At 54.0% G+C, this 16,401-nt stretch overlaps 2 protein-coding genes across 4 annotated transcripts in view; both read right to left on the bottom strand.

Annotated features, from left to right (window-relative positions):
• Window positions 1-1,330, bottom strand: part of SLC4A5 (solute carrier family 4 member 5) — a 32,631-nt gene extending 31,301 nt beyond the window's left edge. Inside the window, exon 1 of the mRNA XM_038160336.1 lies at window positions 1,310-1,330. The gene's annotated coding sequence lies outside the window, so the exon portion shown is untranslated. The remainder of the gene's footprint in view (window positions 1-1,309) is intronic.
• Window positions 1,028-15,699, bottom strand: LOC119710862 (tetraspanin-15-like). 3 transcript variants are annotated; one of them, XM_038160346.1, is made up of 10 exons: window positions 15,560-15,699; window positions 15,004-15,244; window positions 14,212-14,391; window positions 12,052-12,237; window positions 10,349-10,423; window positions 9,352-9,447; window positions 7,933-8,046; window positions 6,066-6,119; window positions 5,436-5,552; window positions 1,028-1,530 (listed from the first exon to the last, which is right to left on the bottom strand). In XM_038160346.1, the coding sequence occupies exons 3-10, from the start codon at window positions 14,290-14,292 to the stop codon at window positions 1,306-1,308; spliced, it is 948 nt and encodes a 315-aa protein (XP_038016274.1). In that variant the 5' UTR covers window positions 14,293-14,391; window positions 15,004-15,244; window positions 15,560-15,699; the 3' UTR covers window positions 1,028-1,305. The 3 variants fall into 3 exon arrangements, with proteins under 3 accessions (XP_038016274.1, XP_038016276.1, XP_038016275.1); XM_038160348.1 differs by lacking the exon at window positions 6,066-6,119; XM_038160347.1 differs by lacking the exons at window positions 15,004-15,244; window positions 15,560-15,699 and having other exon boundaries at window positions 14,212-14,617.
• Window positions 15,700-16,401: the final 702 nt, after the last annotated feature.

Raw genomic sequence — 16,401 nt, 5'->3', positions numbered from 1 at the left:
TTTCCTGTGGTTTTGGGGGATTTGGGAGGGGAACTGCTCCGGTTTCTGTGGCTGGAGTTGAGGGAATGGCAGGGAGTTCCAGCAGTGGGATGACCCCAAATCCCTTCAGTGGGATGATCCCAAATCCCTGGCAATGGGATGATCCCAAATCCCCTCAGTGGGATGACCCCAAACCCCCATCCATGGGATGACCCCAAACCCCAACACTGGGATGATCCCAAATCCCCAGCACTGGGATGATCCCAAATCCAGCACTGGGATGATCCCAAACCCCCTGCAGAGCCGGGGGTTCCCCCCCACAGCCTGGGCGGGTTTAGGGTCAGGATTTCCCCTGGAATTGTTCCCAATTCCAGGTTTTCCCTCCCACCCACTAATGGGGGGTCAGGAAGCTCAGCCATGGCCCCGCTCCCCGCAGCCTTTTATGGGAACACCGAGAAACCCCATGGAAACCCTAATGGGAACACCGAGAAACCCCAACCAACCCCAGCCCCCGACCCCACAAATCCCAGGATCAGAGGGGATGGGGCTGGGTTAGGCTGGGATTGGGGCTGGGATTGGGGCTGGGTTAGGCTGGGATTGGGGCTGGGATTGGGGCTGGGTTAGGGCTGGGATTGGGGCTGGGTTAGGCTGGGATTGGGGCTGGGATTGGGGCTGGGTTAGGCTGGGTGGGTTCCAGGGAAAGCCAGGAACGGTCGGAAGAGGGAGACAGAGCCCAGGAAAGGATTGGGAATCCTCGGGATCCAGGCCCAGCTCCAAAAACATCCCAAAGAATATCCCAAAGAACATCCCAAACATCCCAAAGAATATCCCAAACAATCCAAAAAAACCAGGATTTCCTTTGCTCCTGGGAAAAACTAATATTGGTTCCTCTTTTTTCCACTTTTCCCTTTTCCCCCCATTTTTTCCCATTCATTTTCACTTTTTTTCCCCCTTTTTCCTTCTATTTTTTCCTCCCTTTTTAATTTCACTTTCCCCTAATTCTCTTTTCCCTTTTCCTTTTCATTTCATTTTTTCCTTTCCCCTTTCACCTTTTCCTTTTAATTTCATTTTTTCCTTTCCCTTTTTTCCTTTTTTCCTTTTCCTTTTAATTGCATTTTTTCCTCTTCCTTTTTTTCCTTTTCATTTCATTTTTTCCTTTCCCCAGGTCACGGACAACCCCCTGGGCCCTCGGCACAGGGATCCACCGGGGATTTTTGGGATAAAACCCCATATTTTTGGGATTAAAAAAAAAAAAAAAATCCAGGACCCGAGAACCAAAATCCCATTTTCCCCACGTTCCGCCCCAAGTCCAAGTCCGGTTGCTCCTCACGCTTTGCGGAGGCAGGCGGCTCCTTCCTCCTCCTCCTCCTCCTCCTCGGCGTTCCCGTAGCCGCCCTCCCGGGGCAGGCACCAGCAGCAGCCGGCGCCGCGCAGATCCAGCGGGGCCTGGCCGGGATCCGCCGGGATCCGCCGCGAATCCACGGAATCCCAACGGCACCGGAGCTCGTTCAGCTGCCGCCAGTGCAGCCAGGCCAGCGCCAGCCCCAGCGCCTGCGGGGACAGCGCGGGGACACCCCCAAAGCGTCAGGGACCGTCCCCAGGCCGGCCCGGTCACGGCGTTCCAGGAATCCAAAATTCCGCCCCAAAATCCCGGACGCGGAACGCGGGATGGGTTTGGGGTGGGAGTCCCAAACCCATCCCCGGAGTCCCCGGGGATCCAGGTGGCTCCAGCCTGGCTTTGGGGACAATTCCAGGGATGGAGCAGTCACAAATCCTCTGGGAATTCCAGCCCAAAATCCCATCAAAGCTCCCCGTTCCAGGAATCCAAAATTCCACCCCAAAATCCTGGACATAGAATGCGGGATGGGTTTGGGGTGGGAGGTGCCGTGGATCCCAGAGATCCCGGAGATCCAGGTGGCTCCAGCCTGGCCTTGGGGACAATTCCAGGGACGGAGCAGCCACAGATCCTCTGGGAATTCCAGCCCAAAATCCCATCAAAGCTCCCCGTTCCAGGAATCCAAAATTCCATCCCAAAATCCCGGACGCGGAATGCGGGATGGGTTTGGGGTGGGAGGTACGGAATTCCCAGATTCCCACTGGAAATTTTATGCATTCCCGTAAATTCCCAGGATTTGTGGATTTTTTATGGATTCCCAAAACTCCTGGGATTTGTGGATTTTTAATGGATTCCCATAAACTCCCAGAATTTATGGATTTTTTTATGGATTCCCTAAACTCCTGGGATTTGTGGATTTTTTATGGATTCCCAAAGCTCCTGGGATTTATGGATTTTTTATAAATTCTCAAACTCTCAGGATTTTTGGATTTTTTATGGATTCCCATAAACTCCTGGAATTTATGGGGGTTTTTTTATGGATTCCCAAAGCTCCCGGGATTTCTTTACCCCCTGGGGGTGCAGCTTTTCCATGGATTTGCCCCTCCTGGGCTCTCAAATCCGCCAGCACAAAGCCCGGGACGGTTGGAATTCCACCCAGGAAGGGCAAGCCCTCCCTCAATTCCAAACCCAGCGATTCCTGGATCCCAATTCCAGAGCAAATTCCATTTTTTCCCGTTGCCAGCCTCGGCCCTGCCCGGTTCCGTTCCCGTTTCCCCCGTGGAGGCTCCCCGGAGCTCGGCGGTGCCGTGCCGGCGCCGGGGCGATATTGGAAACATCCGTAACTGCTGACAGCTCCGGCGGCGCGGGGGAGCTGGGACCGGGATTTGGGGGCTTGGGGACCGGAACGGGGCCGTGACTCAGCGGGCAGCTCCGGGATTTGGGATTTGGGATCACGGCTGAGGCGTTTGCATGGTTTTATTGCCTTTGATTCCCCTTTTTCTCTGGGATTTACATGGTTTTATTCCCTTTTATTTGCCATTTTCTCTGGGATTCGGGATTTTGAAGGGTTTTATTCCCTTTGATTCCCCATTTTCTCTGGGATTTGGATGATTTTATTCCCTTTTATTCCTCATTTTCTCTGGGATTTGGGATCTTAAATGGTTTTATTCCCTTTGATTCCCCATTTTCTCTGGGATTCAGATGATTTTATTCCCTTTTATTCCTCATTTTCTCTGGGATTTGGGATCTTAAATGGTTTTATTCCCTTTGATTCCCCATTTTCTCTGGGATTCGGGATCCCAGCTGAGGGGTTTGGATGGTTTTATTCCCTTCCCGAAATCCCATTTTCTCTGGGATTCCTCAGCAGGAGGAGCAGGAGCCATCCCTGCCCCACCCCGGCTCTGTTTCCATGGAATGCACACACAAATCCTCCCGGGAGGCAAAAATGACAAATTTACCCCAAATCCCCCATTTCAAAGGGTTTTTCCAGCTCCGGGGGATCGGGATTTTAACGGGGATTGCTGACAGCTCCATAATGGGAACGAGGCTGCAGCTCGACACCCGTGGAAATGGGATTGCAAAGCCCAAATTCTGAAGGATTTGCTGCGGATGGGGAGCAGCACGATCCCATTGTTTCCCCGTTACCGTCCCGTTATCGTCCCGTTATGATCCCATTATGGTCCCGTTATGGTCCCATGATTGTCCCGTTATGATCCCGTTATCATCCTGTTATGATCCCGTTATCGTCCCGTTATCCTCCCGTTATGATCCCGTTTTCATCCCGTTATCGTCCCGTTATCCCAGCGCTGTCCCCAGCTCTCCCCGCGGTTCCTGGAATTCCGGAGCCCTTCCCAAAAGCCCCGCCCGGGATGAGGCAGCCTCGTCGCAGGCTGTGGGACAACAGGAGATTCCCAGATTTTCCCTTTTTCCAGCCCTGAATTCCCAGAGCCGGGAGAGCCCTGGGAGCAACCTGGGATTGGGATGGACCCTGTTCCCGGGGATCGGGAACCTCTGGGAATCCCGGGAATGCCGGGAAAGCGGGAACAGGACAGGAGCCGAGGATGGGCTCATTCCAAGCATTCCCAAGGATGGGATTTTCCAGTTTTTCTGGGTTTGGGGTCCATGGAAATCCCTTTGGGATTCACTTCCAGCGGGATTCGGGAAGGAAAAATTGGCGCTGTGACAGGAGCTGGGAATGGTCACCTGGAGAAGGGAGAGCTGGGAATGGTCACCAGGAGAAGGGAAATTCCAGGGAGAGCTGGGAATGATCCCCTGGAGAAGGGACATTCCAGGGAGAGCTTCCAGCACATTCCAGGGCCTGAAGGAGCTCCAGGAGAGCTGGGGAGGGATTTGGGATAAGGGATGGAGGGGCAGGACCCAGGGAATGGCTTCCCACTGGGAAAGGGGAGATTGAGATGGGATTTTGGGATGGAATTCCCAGAGGAGCTGTGGCTGCTCCATCCCTGGAAGTGTCCCCAAGGCCAGGCTGGAGCACCCTGGGACAGCGGGAATTGTCCCTGCCATGGCAGGGGTGGGATGGGATCCTGAAGCTCCTTCCCAACCCAAACCATTCCAGGATTCTCTGGAAGAACCTCCATAAAAAAATCCTGGAAAGGCCCAGGAAGGAACGAGCTGGAGCCGCATTCCCTAAAAGCCGCTGGAAGAACGAGGCCAGAGTTTTTTGTGCCTCATTCCCAGCCCGAGCACGTCGCCAGCCCCCGGAGAAGGCGCGGGAGGCAGGGAAGGACACGGAGGCGGCAGGAAAAGGATGGATGAGCTGGAAAGCCGGGGCTGCTCCGTGATTAAACACAGCCAGCCCCAGGCCACGGCGGATTTTGGGATGAGAAAGTGCTTGGGAGAGACAGGGAATGTGGGGGATGGGATGAGAAGAGGAAACGGGAACGGGAAAAAGAGAATTCCAGGGATGGAAAAATTCCAAATTGAATTTGTGCCTGGCTCCGAATGGAAAATGAACACAACCTCCAACACGGGATTGGGGTTTTCCCTTTAAAAAGGGCTCCTGGATTTGGGGGATCCCGGATTCTCCCAGCCATGGCAGCAACTCCAGACCCGGCAGCATTCCAGGGATTTTTGTCCCCAGCATTCCCAACTAAAGGAACCACTCCAGACCCAGCCGCATTCCCACTTAATGTCCCCAGCACTCCAGCTCCATCAGCATTCCAGGGATTTCCCAGCATTCCTAGTTAATGTCCCCAGCATTCCCAATTAATGACCCCAGCATTTTCATTTAACAGCACCACTCCAGCTCCATCAGCGTTCCCAATTAACGACCCCAGCATCCCACTCCAGACCCATCAGGGCTGGGATTCCTGCGGATTCCTCCCCACCAGCATTCCCAATTAGCAGCCCCATCAGCATTCCCAATTAGCAGCCCCATCAGCATTCCCAATTAGCAGCCCCATCAGCATTCCCAATTAGCAGCCGGCCGTTAATTAGCAGCCGGGCTGTGGGATGCCTTTCCCTGCCCCAGCACAAATCCCATATGGAATTGGGATCCCGAAGGATTTTCCCCGCCGAGCCCTCGGCGCCAGGAGCCCCAAATCGGCGGGGTCACCCCTGGGAATTCGGGAATTCGGGAATTTGGGAATTCCGGAGGTACCTGAGGCAGCAGCAGGGAGCAGACGATGGCCAGGGTGGCCTGGAAGTTGTCCTTGAGCCAGAGCCCCACGGCGTGGATGCAGCCCCGGACGTGGATGGTGCCCAGCAGCTCCAGGCGCTGCGGAGCAGAGACACGATCCCAGATTCCCGGGAATTTTGCGACTTTTCCCGACGTTTTCCCAGGAATTTTGGCGGGAACAACCTGGTGGAATTCTGCCACCAGGAATTCCCACATTTCCCCTGGGAATTCCCACATTTCTGCTGGGAATCTTGCCAGGAATTCCCATATTTCTGCTGGGAATTCTGCCAGGAACTCCCACATTTCCATTGGGAATTCTGCCAGGAATTCCCACATTTCCATTGGGAATTCTGCCACCAGGAATTCCCACATTTCCATTGGGAATTCTGCCAGGAATTCCCACATTTCCGCTGGGAATTCCCACATTTCTGCTGGGAATTCCTACATAGAATTCCCACAGCCTTCCCACAGAGCCCCAAAATTCCAGGGAAAAGCGCCAAAGCCGAGCTGGGAGCAGCCAGGGGAGGGGAATTCCTGCAGGGAGCGCTCGGATTTTGGGATCGAGGGGGAGGAAGGAGCAGAGAATTCCCAAAAAATTCCAAGGTCGGTCACCTCCTTTTCCAGGGCGCGGTACCCGCACAGCGTGTTCACCACCGCTCCGGGAGCCTGCGGGAAAAGGGGCGGGGTTATCCCGGGAAAAGGGGCGGGGATATTCCGGGGAAAGGGCGGGGTTATCCCATGAAAAGGGGTGTGGTTATTCCGGGAAAAGGGGTGGGGTTATACCAGGAAAAGGGGCGGGGTTATCCTGGGAAAAGGGAGGGCTTATCCCGGACAAACACCAGAAATCCAAAGGAAATCGGGAATTCCGGAATTCCCGATTCCCTCGGAATTTGGGGCGTCCCTGGGCCTGAGGGGACTTCAGGGCAAATCCCAACCCGAACGATCCCAGGATTCTGGAGCCGGGCTGGGAGAGCTGGGAATGTTCCCCTGGAGAAGGGACATTCCAGGGAGAGCTTCCAGAACATTCCAGGGCCTGAAGAAGCTCCAGGAGAGCTGGGGAGGGATTTGGGATGAGGGATGGAGGGGCAGGACCCAGGGAACGGCTCCGAAGCGGGAAATTCAACGGGATTTGGGGATTTTGGGAGGGGATGAGGCTGGGATGGAATTCCCAGAGGAGCTGGAGCTGCCCCTGGACCCCTGGGAATGTCCAAGGCCGGGCTGGAGCCGCCCGGGACAGCGGGAATTGTCCCCGCAGGTGGCCCTGGATGGGATCCAAGGTCAGGAAATTCCCAAGGGATTCGGCTCTCCCGGAATTCTGGGGGTGGTTCCTTAAGGGCAAATCCATCCCAAGGTTTTGGTGCTTCCCAGGTTCTTTGGGGAGGTCTCACTTCCCAAACAACCCTCAGAGGCACAGCCAGGAGCTTTCCCTCTTGAAAAAAAACCATGGAAATTCCAGGGATTCGTGGAGATTCCATGGATTTTCCTACTGGAGCACCCTCCAGACCCAGCTCTGGGAATCCTGGAATGGTTCGGGTGAAAGGGGCCCCGAATCCCAATCCCACATCAGGGACAATTCCCAAAATCCCAAACAGCTCCGAGCCCACCCTCAGCATTCCCAAAAAAAATTCCACCCCCTCTGGATGGAAGGGAATTTTTTCCCTCTCCCTTCCCCCTGCTCAGGTTTTATTTTGTCCCAAAAAAAACCCCACAGGAGTTTAAAAATCCCCAAAAAAAGCTCCCGGCAGGAACCCCCCCCGATTCCAGCTCCTTCATCAGGGCCTTGATTAGACAAGAGCGCAAATCTGCATCTCATTTGCATATCAGCCTGATTAAACCCTTTCACACTTCCCTCTTTTTCCCATTAAAAACAAAGAGGGGTTGATGAGGAATTTCGGCAAATTTTGGGGTTGGATGAAAGAAATTTAAAGCAAAATTGTCCTCGGCGAAATTTTGGAGGGGATTTTTCCGGAATTTTGGGGATTTTTTTCCCTGGAATTCTGGGATTTTTTCCTTGGAATTTGGGGATTTTTCCCTGGAATGTTGGGAATTTTCTCCCAGCAATTCTGGGATTTTCCTCCCTAGTATTTTTCCCTGGAATTTGGGGATTTTTTTCCCTTGGAATTTTGGGATTTTTTTCCTTGGAATGTGGGGATTTTTTCCAGGAATTTTGGGGGTTTTCTCCCTGGGATTTTCCTCCCTGGAATTTTGGGGTTTTTTCTCCCTGGGATTTTGGGATTTTCCTCCCTGGAATTCTCTGACTTTTCTCCCTGGAATTTTGGGGTTTTTTCTCCCTGGGATTTTGGGATTTTCCTCCCTGGAATTCTGGGATTTTTTTCCCCTGGAATTTTGGGAGATTTCCCCCAGGAATTTTGGGATATTTCCCCCAGGAATTTTGGGATTTTCCCCAGGAATTCTGGGATTTTTTTCCCCAGGAATTCTGGGATTTCCCCCAGGAATTCTGGGATTTCCCCCTGCTCACCCCTCGCACGCAGCAGGAGTGGGGCACGCCGCAGGCCAGGGCGCCGCTGCCGTTGCACCGGTGGTAGCGGTTCACCTCCCAATCCCGGAATTCGTCCCCTCCGCAGCAGGAAAACTGCAGGGAAAAAAACACAGGGAGAGGGAAGAGCTGGAAAACCCCAAAATCCCCACGGAAAACGGGAAGGGATTGCCGCTCCGAAGGGATTCGGGGTTGGGATTTGAGGAGGGCAGGGGTGGAATTGCCAGGGAATTTTCCAGCCCCTGGAAAATCCTTAAAAATCCTGGAAAAGGGGTTTGGGATCAGCCCTGGGAGAACAGGGATCGTTAATTGGGATAATCGTTAATTGGGATAATCGTTAATTGGGATAACGGGAATTCCTCCCTGGGAGGGTTGGGAAGGGCAGGGATGGAATTCCCAGGGAATTTTGGATCCTTTGGAACACCCTGGGATGGGGAAGGGGAATTCCAGGATCCCATCCATCCCAACCCATCCCAGAATTCCAATCCCGTTCCCTGCATCTCTTCCCAATTTTTTTCCCTGCTCCCAGGGAAGTCGAAGGGTTAAAAAAAAAAAGGGAATTTTTCCCATTTTTCCCCATTTCAGAGGGATTTGGGCGTGGCTCGGATCCATCCCCACTTCCACGCTTGAATTCCGGGCGACAAATCCGTTTTTTTCCCGGGGCAGGGATGGATTTGGGGGGCTCTCAGCCACCCCACAAAATCCCCAGCAGCCCCTCAGGGATTTCTTTTCCTGTCAGGATAAATTGGGATCAAATCCTGCAAGCTACAAAAGGAAAAAATAAAAAAAAAAATCAAATAAAAAATCTCTTTTTTTCCTGCAGCCAAGATTTAAAAAAGAATTCCAATCAAAGTCATTCCGAGCCCTCCACGGAATAAAAATGAGCCCAGTCTGGATTTTTCCCTTTTTTGAAGCATCAAACTCATCCGGGAGCGGATTTTGGGAGAGGTTTCTTCCCCTCTGCTCCCGTTTTCCAAGGGGAAGAAGGAAAATTCTTGGGATCCTCCTGCTCTGCTCCGTGCCAGGCACAGATTCCAGGGTTTTCCTGGATTCTCAGAGTTCCCGCCTCGGATTTTGGGATTTTCATGTTTTATTTTTCAGAAATGCCAGGATGATTCCCGAAAAACCCCAAAATCCAGGGAAAAAAACCCAAAATTCAGGGGAAAATCCCAAATCCAGGGAAAAGCCCCAAAATCCAGGGAAAACAACCCCAAATCCATGGGAAAATCACAAAAATTCAGAGGAAGAGCCCCAAAATCCAGGGGAAAATCCCAAAAATCCAGGGGAAAAACCCAAAATCCAGGGGAAAACCCCAAAATCCAGGGAAAACCCCAAAATCCAGGGAAAACGGGGCACGGGATCAAGCTTTCCCTGGGAAATTCCCCCTTTCCCCATCCAAACCTTTTCCTGCACAAAATCCAGGATGTTTTTGAAGTCCAGGTCGTCGTAGTAGTGCCGGATCCCCTCCTGGAGGTTGGAGTGGAAAACCTCGTTCATCTGGCACGGAGGAAGCCAAAAGTTGGGAAAACTCTTGGGAAAACAGCCCAAAATTCCAGGATTTTCCCGCCAGAGAGGGATTCACCCCACCCCCAGGCGGAATTTTGGGATAAAATCCAATTTTGGGGCTGTCCGGATCCGTTCCCGGCGCATCCCAACCAAGGGATTTTTATCCCGTTCCTCATTTGCATAGCAACGAAGCCGATTTGAATATCGAAATGAAGTAATTAAGCTGGTTTCACCCGGAAATCCGATTAATTCCGGGGTCGGGTGAAGATCCGTCGTTCCAGAGGGGGATCTGTGCTCCCCACAACTCTTTATTTGGGGTTCGATTGGCGTTTGATATCAGCCCGATTAATTACCAATTAATTACAATTTCTTGGGAATTAATTGAGCTTTAGAATTCCTGCTGCATCCCAGAGCTCCGCCCTGAGGAGCTGCAGGTCCAGCTTTGGGCGTGGCCGTGGGATTTTTGGGAATGACTATGGAATTTTGGGAAAAACAATGGGATTTCGGGGAAAAACAATGGAATTTTTGGGAATAACCATCCCATTTTTGGGAATGGCCATGGAATTTTCGGGAATGACCATTCCATGGTCAAGAAAATAAAATTCCATTTTTGGGAACGACCATGGAATTTTTGGGAATGACCATGGAATTTTTGGGAATGGACATCCCATTTTTGGGAACGACCATCCTGTTTTTGGGAATGGCCATGGAATTTCTGGGAATAACCATTCCATTTTTGGGAATGACCATGGAATTTTTGGGAATGGCCATCCCGTTTTCGGGAACGACCATCCCGGTTTTGGGCACGACCATGGAATTTTTGGGCATGACCATGGAATTTTCGGGAACGCCGACGGAATTCCCGGGAATGCCGGGCGTGTCCCTGTCCCACCTTGCTCTCGAAGATGATCTCCACGAGGATCAGCAGCAGCTCCGTCAGGAAGATCAGCAGCAGCACCCAGAAGAACTGGAAGGAGGAGAGCACGGATGACCCCGGACCCCGCCCGCCAAACGAGGAATTCGCCACCGGAATTCCAGGTTTTTCCTGGAATTTTGGCGGAAATTCTGCCTTGGCGTCCCCGTGGGTCACCGGCCATCCTGGAGAGGGGATCGGGGAGGGATCGGGGAGGAGATTGGGAAAGGAGCGGGAGAGATCAGGAAAGGATTTGGAATGGACCAGGAGGGATTGGGAAGAGACGGGGAAATATCGGGAAGGATCAGGAAGGGATTGGGAAGGATCAGGAAGGGACCAGGAGGGATTGGGAAGGATCAGGAAGGGATTGGGAAGGATCAGGAAGGGGATCGGGAAGGGACCAGGAAGGATCAGGAAAGATTGGGAAGGGACTGGGAAAGGATCAGGAAGGGATTGGGAAGGGACCGGGAAGGATCCCAAGGATCTCCCCCAGCACAAAGCTCCAAACAAATTCCGGATTTCTTGAAGAAACTTCCCGAGGAAATCTTTCTCCGGCCCTGGATGCTGAGTCAGGAAGAGCCGCTCAATTCCGATTCAATTAACGCGGCCGCTAACGAGCTCATCAATCCCAATTCCCGCGGCAACCTGGGGAATCGATGAATCCCTCGGGAGCCGCTCCTTCCCTCCCTTAACGATCTCCGAGGTTTTGTTCCTCCTTAATTATTCCCAAAGCCGGACGTTTCAGCCCCCAGACACCGAATCTGGGGTTGAATTCCTGTCCCTCCGGAGCCCAAATCCCGCGGGTTGGGGTTTCCAGGCCATCGATCCCGGGGATTTGGGGCCGTCGGGAGCGGCGCGTTCCCGGTGGATAAACGGGAGCGGAGGCGGGAGATGGATGGAGCTGTCAGCTCCACCCCAGCGGGCACAGAGCGGCCAAATTCCAGAGGGAATTGCACACTGATCAGCCAGAATTCCAATGGAATTGCACCCAGGAGCACAGATCAGCCAAATTCCAGAGGGAACTGCACACTCATCAGCCAGAATTCCAGAGGGAATTCTCCTTTCCTTGGGAATTCACATCCCGGGATGGGCCTTGAGAGGGAAAATACCGTGGAATTTCCTCCTTGGAATTCCCAAACCATGGAGGTGACCATGGAGGTGACCATGAATCCATGGAATTCCCAAACCATGGAGGTGACCATGGAGGTGACCATGAATCCATGGAATTCCCAAACCATGGAGGTGACCAGGAACCCATGGAATTCCATGGAGATGATCCCAGATCCATGGAATTCCCAAACCATGGAGATGACCCCAGATCCACGGAATTCAATGGAGATGACCCCAAATCCATGGAATTTCCAAACCATGGAGACAACAATGGATCCATGGAATTCCCAAACCACAGAGATGATCCCGGACCCATGGAATTCCATGGAGATGACCCCAGATCCATGGAATTCCACTGAGATGACCCCAGATCCATGGAATTCCATGGAGATGACCCTGGATCCATGGAATTCCACTGAGATGACCCCAGATCCATGGAATTCCATGGAGATGACCCCGAATCCATGGGATTCCACTGAGATGACCCCGAATCCATGGAATTCCACGGAGACGACCCCGAATCCACGGAATTCCACGGAGACGACCCCGGCGCCGTGCGATTCCCGCCTCACCGTGCGCAGCAGGGCGCGGTTGTCGCGGAGGCTGCCGACCATTCCCACGAAGGACACCAGGAAGACGCCGGCTCCCAGCAGGAGCAGCAGCACGGCCGGCGCCAGGAAGATCCCCTCCAGCGTGCGGTGCCGCCGCCGCTCCGCCTCGGCGTAGATCCCCACGGCCAGCAGCAGCAGCCCCAGCAGCTGCGCAGGGATTTACGGCATTCACTCCGGGATTTTTGGGGTTTACGGGGGATTTTTGGGATTTTTAGGAGTTTTTTGGGGATTTTTAGGGGTATTTTGGGGGTTTTTTGGGGATTTTTAGGTTTTTTGGGGATTTTTAGGGTTTTTTGGGATTTTTAGGGGTTTTTGGATTTACAGGGTTTTTTGGATTTTTAGGGGGGTTTTAGGGTTTTTTGGGATTTTTAGGGTTTTTGGGATTTATGGGGGGTTTGGGGTTTTTTAGGGGTTTTTTTGGATTTTTAGGGGTTTTTTGGGATTTACGGGGGTTTTTTTGGGATTTATGGGGGTTTGGGGATTTTTAGGGGTTTTTTTGGGATTTACGGGGGTTTTTTTGGGATTTATGGGGGTTTTCGGGGTTTTCAGATCCATGGAATTCCCTCCCTGGGATCCCCAAACCATGGAGATGACTCCGAATCCATGGAATTCCCTCCTTGGGATCCCCAAACTCTGGAGGTGACCCTGGATCCATGGAATTCCCTCCCTGGGATCCCCAAACCATGGAGATGACTCCAAATCCATGGAATTCCCTCCCTGGGATCCCCAAACCATGGAGATGACTCCAAATCCCCGGGATTTTGGATTTTTGGGGTTTTGCAGGGTTTTCGGGATTAGAAACACACGCTCTCCGTTTTGTGGGAAAAGCATCTTCCAGGAATTAATTGGGCCGCAATTATGCAAATGAGGCTGGAATTAGGTCAGGCTGAAAGGCTCTGGATTCCCTGGAGCAGAATTCCGGCCTGGGATCGTCCCAGGGATGGAGGTGGGAGGGGTTCAACCATCCAAAATGGGGTTTTTTGGGATTGTTTTCCCGTTTTTTTGGACCAATCCCAGCCTCTTGCTGGTGGATTCTCCACGGAGCTCTCCCAAAATTCCCCCAAAAATCCGGGAATTGTCCCAGGGTTCATCCACAATTCCCAGAGTGGAATTGGGAGGTAAATCCCACAATTCCTTCAGCAGCCCGAAAACCTCCAGGAAACCCCAAAGTGGGCGAGATCAGCTCCTTGGGAACCCAAATATTTGGGATTTGCCCCGGATTTGTTTGGAATATTGCACAAATCCCACCCAAAACTCCACCCCAAGCTAGAAATGTGGGAGAAATCCAGAATTTTTGGGGGGTTTCTGGGAATGTCACAGAGCTCTGACGCCTCAGAGTTTTCCCACCTGACAGAGCCTGGAAAATCCGAGAGATAAACCCAAAAAAACCCCAAATTTTTGGTGATTTTTGGCCTTGGCCGAGCTCATTCACGGGTCAAAAAATCGATAAAAACCGAAATTAAAACCATTTCCGGGCACCTGCAGAGGAATTTTTGTGCTCACACCCGAAAAATCAGCCCCACCCCGGGGTTATTTAACCCTGGGGAGGAAATATTTGGAAATAAAGTCAGAATGACCCAAAATAAACCCCAAAAAGAGACCCCAAAAACGGAAGCGGAATTCCCGGTTTTCCCCACCCCTTTCCGCAGGTGTTTGCAGCTCCCAGGTGCGGGGAAATCCCGCCCCGAGCAGAGTCCAGGGCTTCAAAACCGCCCGAAAATCAATTTATTTGGGATTTTTCCGACAAAAAACGCGGCTGAAACCCCCTCGATGTCTGCAGGGGGCACCTGGGGGGTGAAAAAAATTGAATTTTCCCGGTTTTTTCCTGATCCAAATGGGACTCGCTGCCACAAAGGAAGCACGGGGGAGGATGAGGTTGGGAAAAAAAACCATCAAAACCCGCGGGTTCGCCCCAAAATCGCCACGTTTGGAGCCCAAAATCGCCCCGGATTTCCCAGTTTGGAGGCACCGCGGGGGTTTGGGGGTTTTCCTGAAGGATTTGGGGTTTGGGAAGGGGAATTTGGGACGCGGGAAAGCCAAAGGGGGCTGGGAAAGGCAACTCTAGTTGGGAAGAACATAGAAAAACGGGGGGAATTAGGGGAAAATGGGGAAAGAACGTACCGAGAAGAGCGTGGCGTAGGCGGAGAGCGAGAATTTGATGCCGTAGTAATAAAAACGGGACTCGCGGCAGGTCCGGGCCATGCCGGGCTGCGATTCCTGCGGGGAATTGGAACCCCTGGATCCTCCCGGCTGCAATTCCCGCAGGGATTTGGAACCCCCGGCTCTTTCAGGCTGCAATTCCCGCAGGGATTTGGAACCCCCGGCTCTTTCAGGCTGCAATTCCCGCGGGGATTTGGAACCCCCGGTTCCTCCCGGCTGCAATTCCCGCGGGGATTTGGAACCCCCGGTTCTTCCCGGCTCCTCCCGGCTGCAATTCCCGTGGGGATTTGGAACCCCCGGCTCTTCCCGGCTGCAATTCCCGTGGGGATTTGGAACCCCCGGCTCTTCCCGGCTGCGATTCCTGCGGGCGATTCGAACTCGGGGCCGTTTCCGCCCGCAGGGGCCGAGCGCGGCCGCGTTAACCCTTGAAAGGCTGCGCGCTGCGGGGAAAGGCGTCCCACTCCCAGCTCCCTTTCCTGGATCCCATTCCCATATTCCCACATTCCCATTCCCACATTCCCATTCCCAGCTCCCATTCCCATATTCCCACACTCCCATTCCCGCATTCCCGGCTCTGCCATTCCCAGGTTTTTAGGGATGGAGCGGGAGGAGCGCCCGGCCCGGCCCCCTCTGGATCCCCCTGGGAACGCCGAATCCCGCCTGGAAAAAAACCCCGGGATCGCTCCGGGATCGAATAATTCCAGCGGCTCCTCCCCACGCGCAGCTCCCGGCCCGAATTCCTGCGGGATTTACCTGGGAGCGGCTCCTCTGCCCAAAAACCCGGGATTTGGGATCACCCGCGGCCGCAGCGGAGCGGCTTCCCCGGGAGGAAAAGCGGCTCCATCCCGAGGAGGAGCGGAATTCCCGAGGGGAAAGCGGGGGGCGCTGCTGGCACAATTCCCGGCAGCATTCCTGGCACAATTCCCGGCTGGAGCAGCAGGGCCGGGATGGATCTGGCAGCAGCGGAGTTCAAATCCCTGGATACGAAGTCGGGCTGCGGGAAGGGATCTCAGATTAATCAAATTAATTAGGGAGAAGAGGGAATGTCAGGGAGAGGGAATGTCATGGAGAGGGAATTTCATGGAGAGGGATTTTCATGGAGAGGGATTTTCATGGAGAGAGAATTTCAGGGAGAGGGATTTTCATGGAGAGGGATTTTCATGGAGAGAGAATTTCAGGGAGAGGGATTTTCATGGACAGGGATTTTCCAGCCCTTTTTCGGGGGGGCTGAAAAGGTTCGGGGTAAATAAAGATTAAACAAATCAATAATCGATAAAACCATCGATAAACCCCGGAGCTTTGCCGTTACCGGGATCGTTCAATTCCCGCTGATTTTGGAGTCGCGCCCCAAAAGTGTCCGGGGAGATTTGGGGGGGAAAAAGGTGGGAGAGGGGATGGGGGGAGGGAAATTTGGGATGGGAGCGCCTGGAAAGGCGGAGGAGCCGCTGCCGGCGGAGCTCGGAACGGCGGCGGCGGCGGGGCCGGGGCCTGCGGAGCCGCCGGGAGCGGGGAGGGGGACCGAGGCACCGGGGGAGGGGACAGAGGGGACAGGGAGAGGGCTGTCCCCGGCCGGCTCTGCCCGCCCCGCTCCGGCACCGCCCGCGCCGCCCATAAAAGCCCCGCTCGTGCCTCGCCCGCCGCAGTCGGGTCCGCGGCACCGGCTGCGCCCCGAGCCCGCGGCTGGGCCGGGCGGAACCGCCGGCGGCCGGCAGCGAGCGAGGATCCGCAGCACGAACCGGGGAATCCGCATCCGGAACCGCCTGCGGCCCGAACCGAGCGGGGAACCGCAGCTCGAACCGGGGATTCTGCATCCGGAACCGCCTGCATCCCGAACCGAGCGGGGAACCGCAGCCCGAGCCGGGAAATCCGCGCCCGGAACCGCCTGCATCCCGAACAGACTGCATCCGGAACCGAACCGAGCGGGAATCCGCATCCCGAACCGGGGAATCCGCATCCCGAACCGGGGAATCTGCATCCCGAACCGAGCGGGATTCTGCATCCCGAACCGGCTGCAGCAGGTACCGAGAGGAGCCGCATCCTGAACCGGCTGCTTCCCGAACCGCCTGAATCCCGACCCGGGAGGGATCTGCAGCTGCTCTGCTGCACCTGCATCCCAGTCCGGAGCCGAACCGGGCAGGACCCGCATCCCGA

The sequence above is a fragment of the Motacilla alba genome, chromosome 22 (genome assembly GCF_015832195.1).
Source record: "Motacilla alba alba isolate MOTALB_02 chromosome 22, Motacilla_alba_V1.0_pri, whole genome shotgun sequence".
NCBI classification, from domain to species: domain Eukaryota; kingdom Metazoa; phylum Chordata; class Aves; order Passeriformes; family Motacillidae; genus Motacilla; species Motacilla alba.
This window is presented reverse-complemented; position numbering and strand designations above follow the sequence as displayed.

Bases quoted from the DNA above. Each gene is read 5' to 3' on its own strand.
- LOC119710862 (XM_038160346.1), bottom strand. From the start codon at position 14,292: ATGGCCCGGACCTGCCGCGAGTCCCGTTTTTATTACTACGGCATCAAA. The intron at 12,238-14,211 runs GTACGTTCTTTC...ATCCCTGCGCAG, and splicing joins CCTACGCCACGCTCTTCTCG to CTGCTGGGGCTGCTGCTGCT. The intron at 9,448-10,348 runs GTGGGACAGGGA...CCTCCGTGCCAG, and splicing joins AGATCATCTTCGAGAGCAAG to ATGAACGAGGTTTTCCACTC.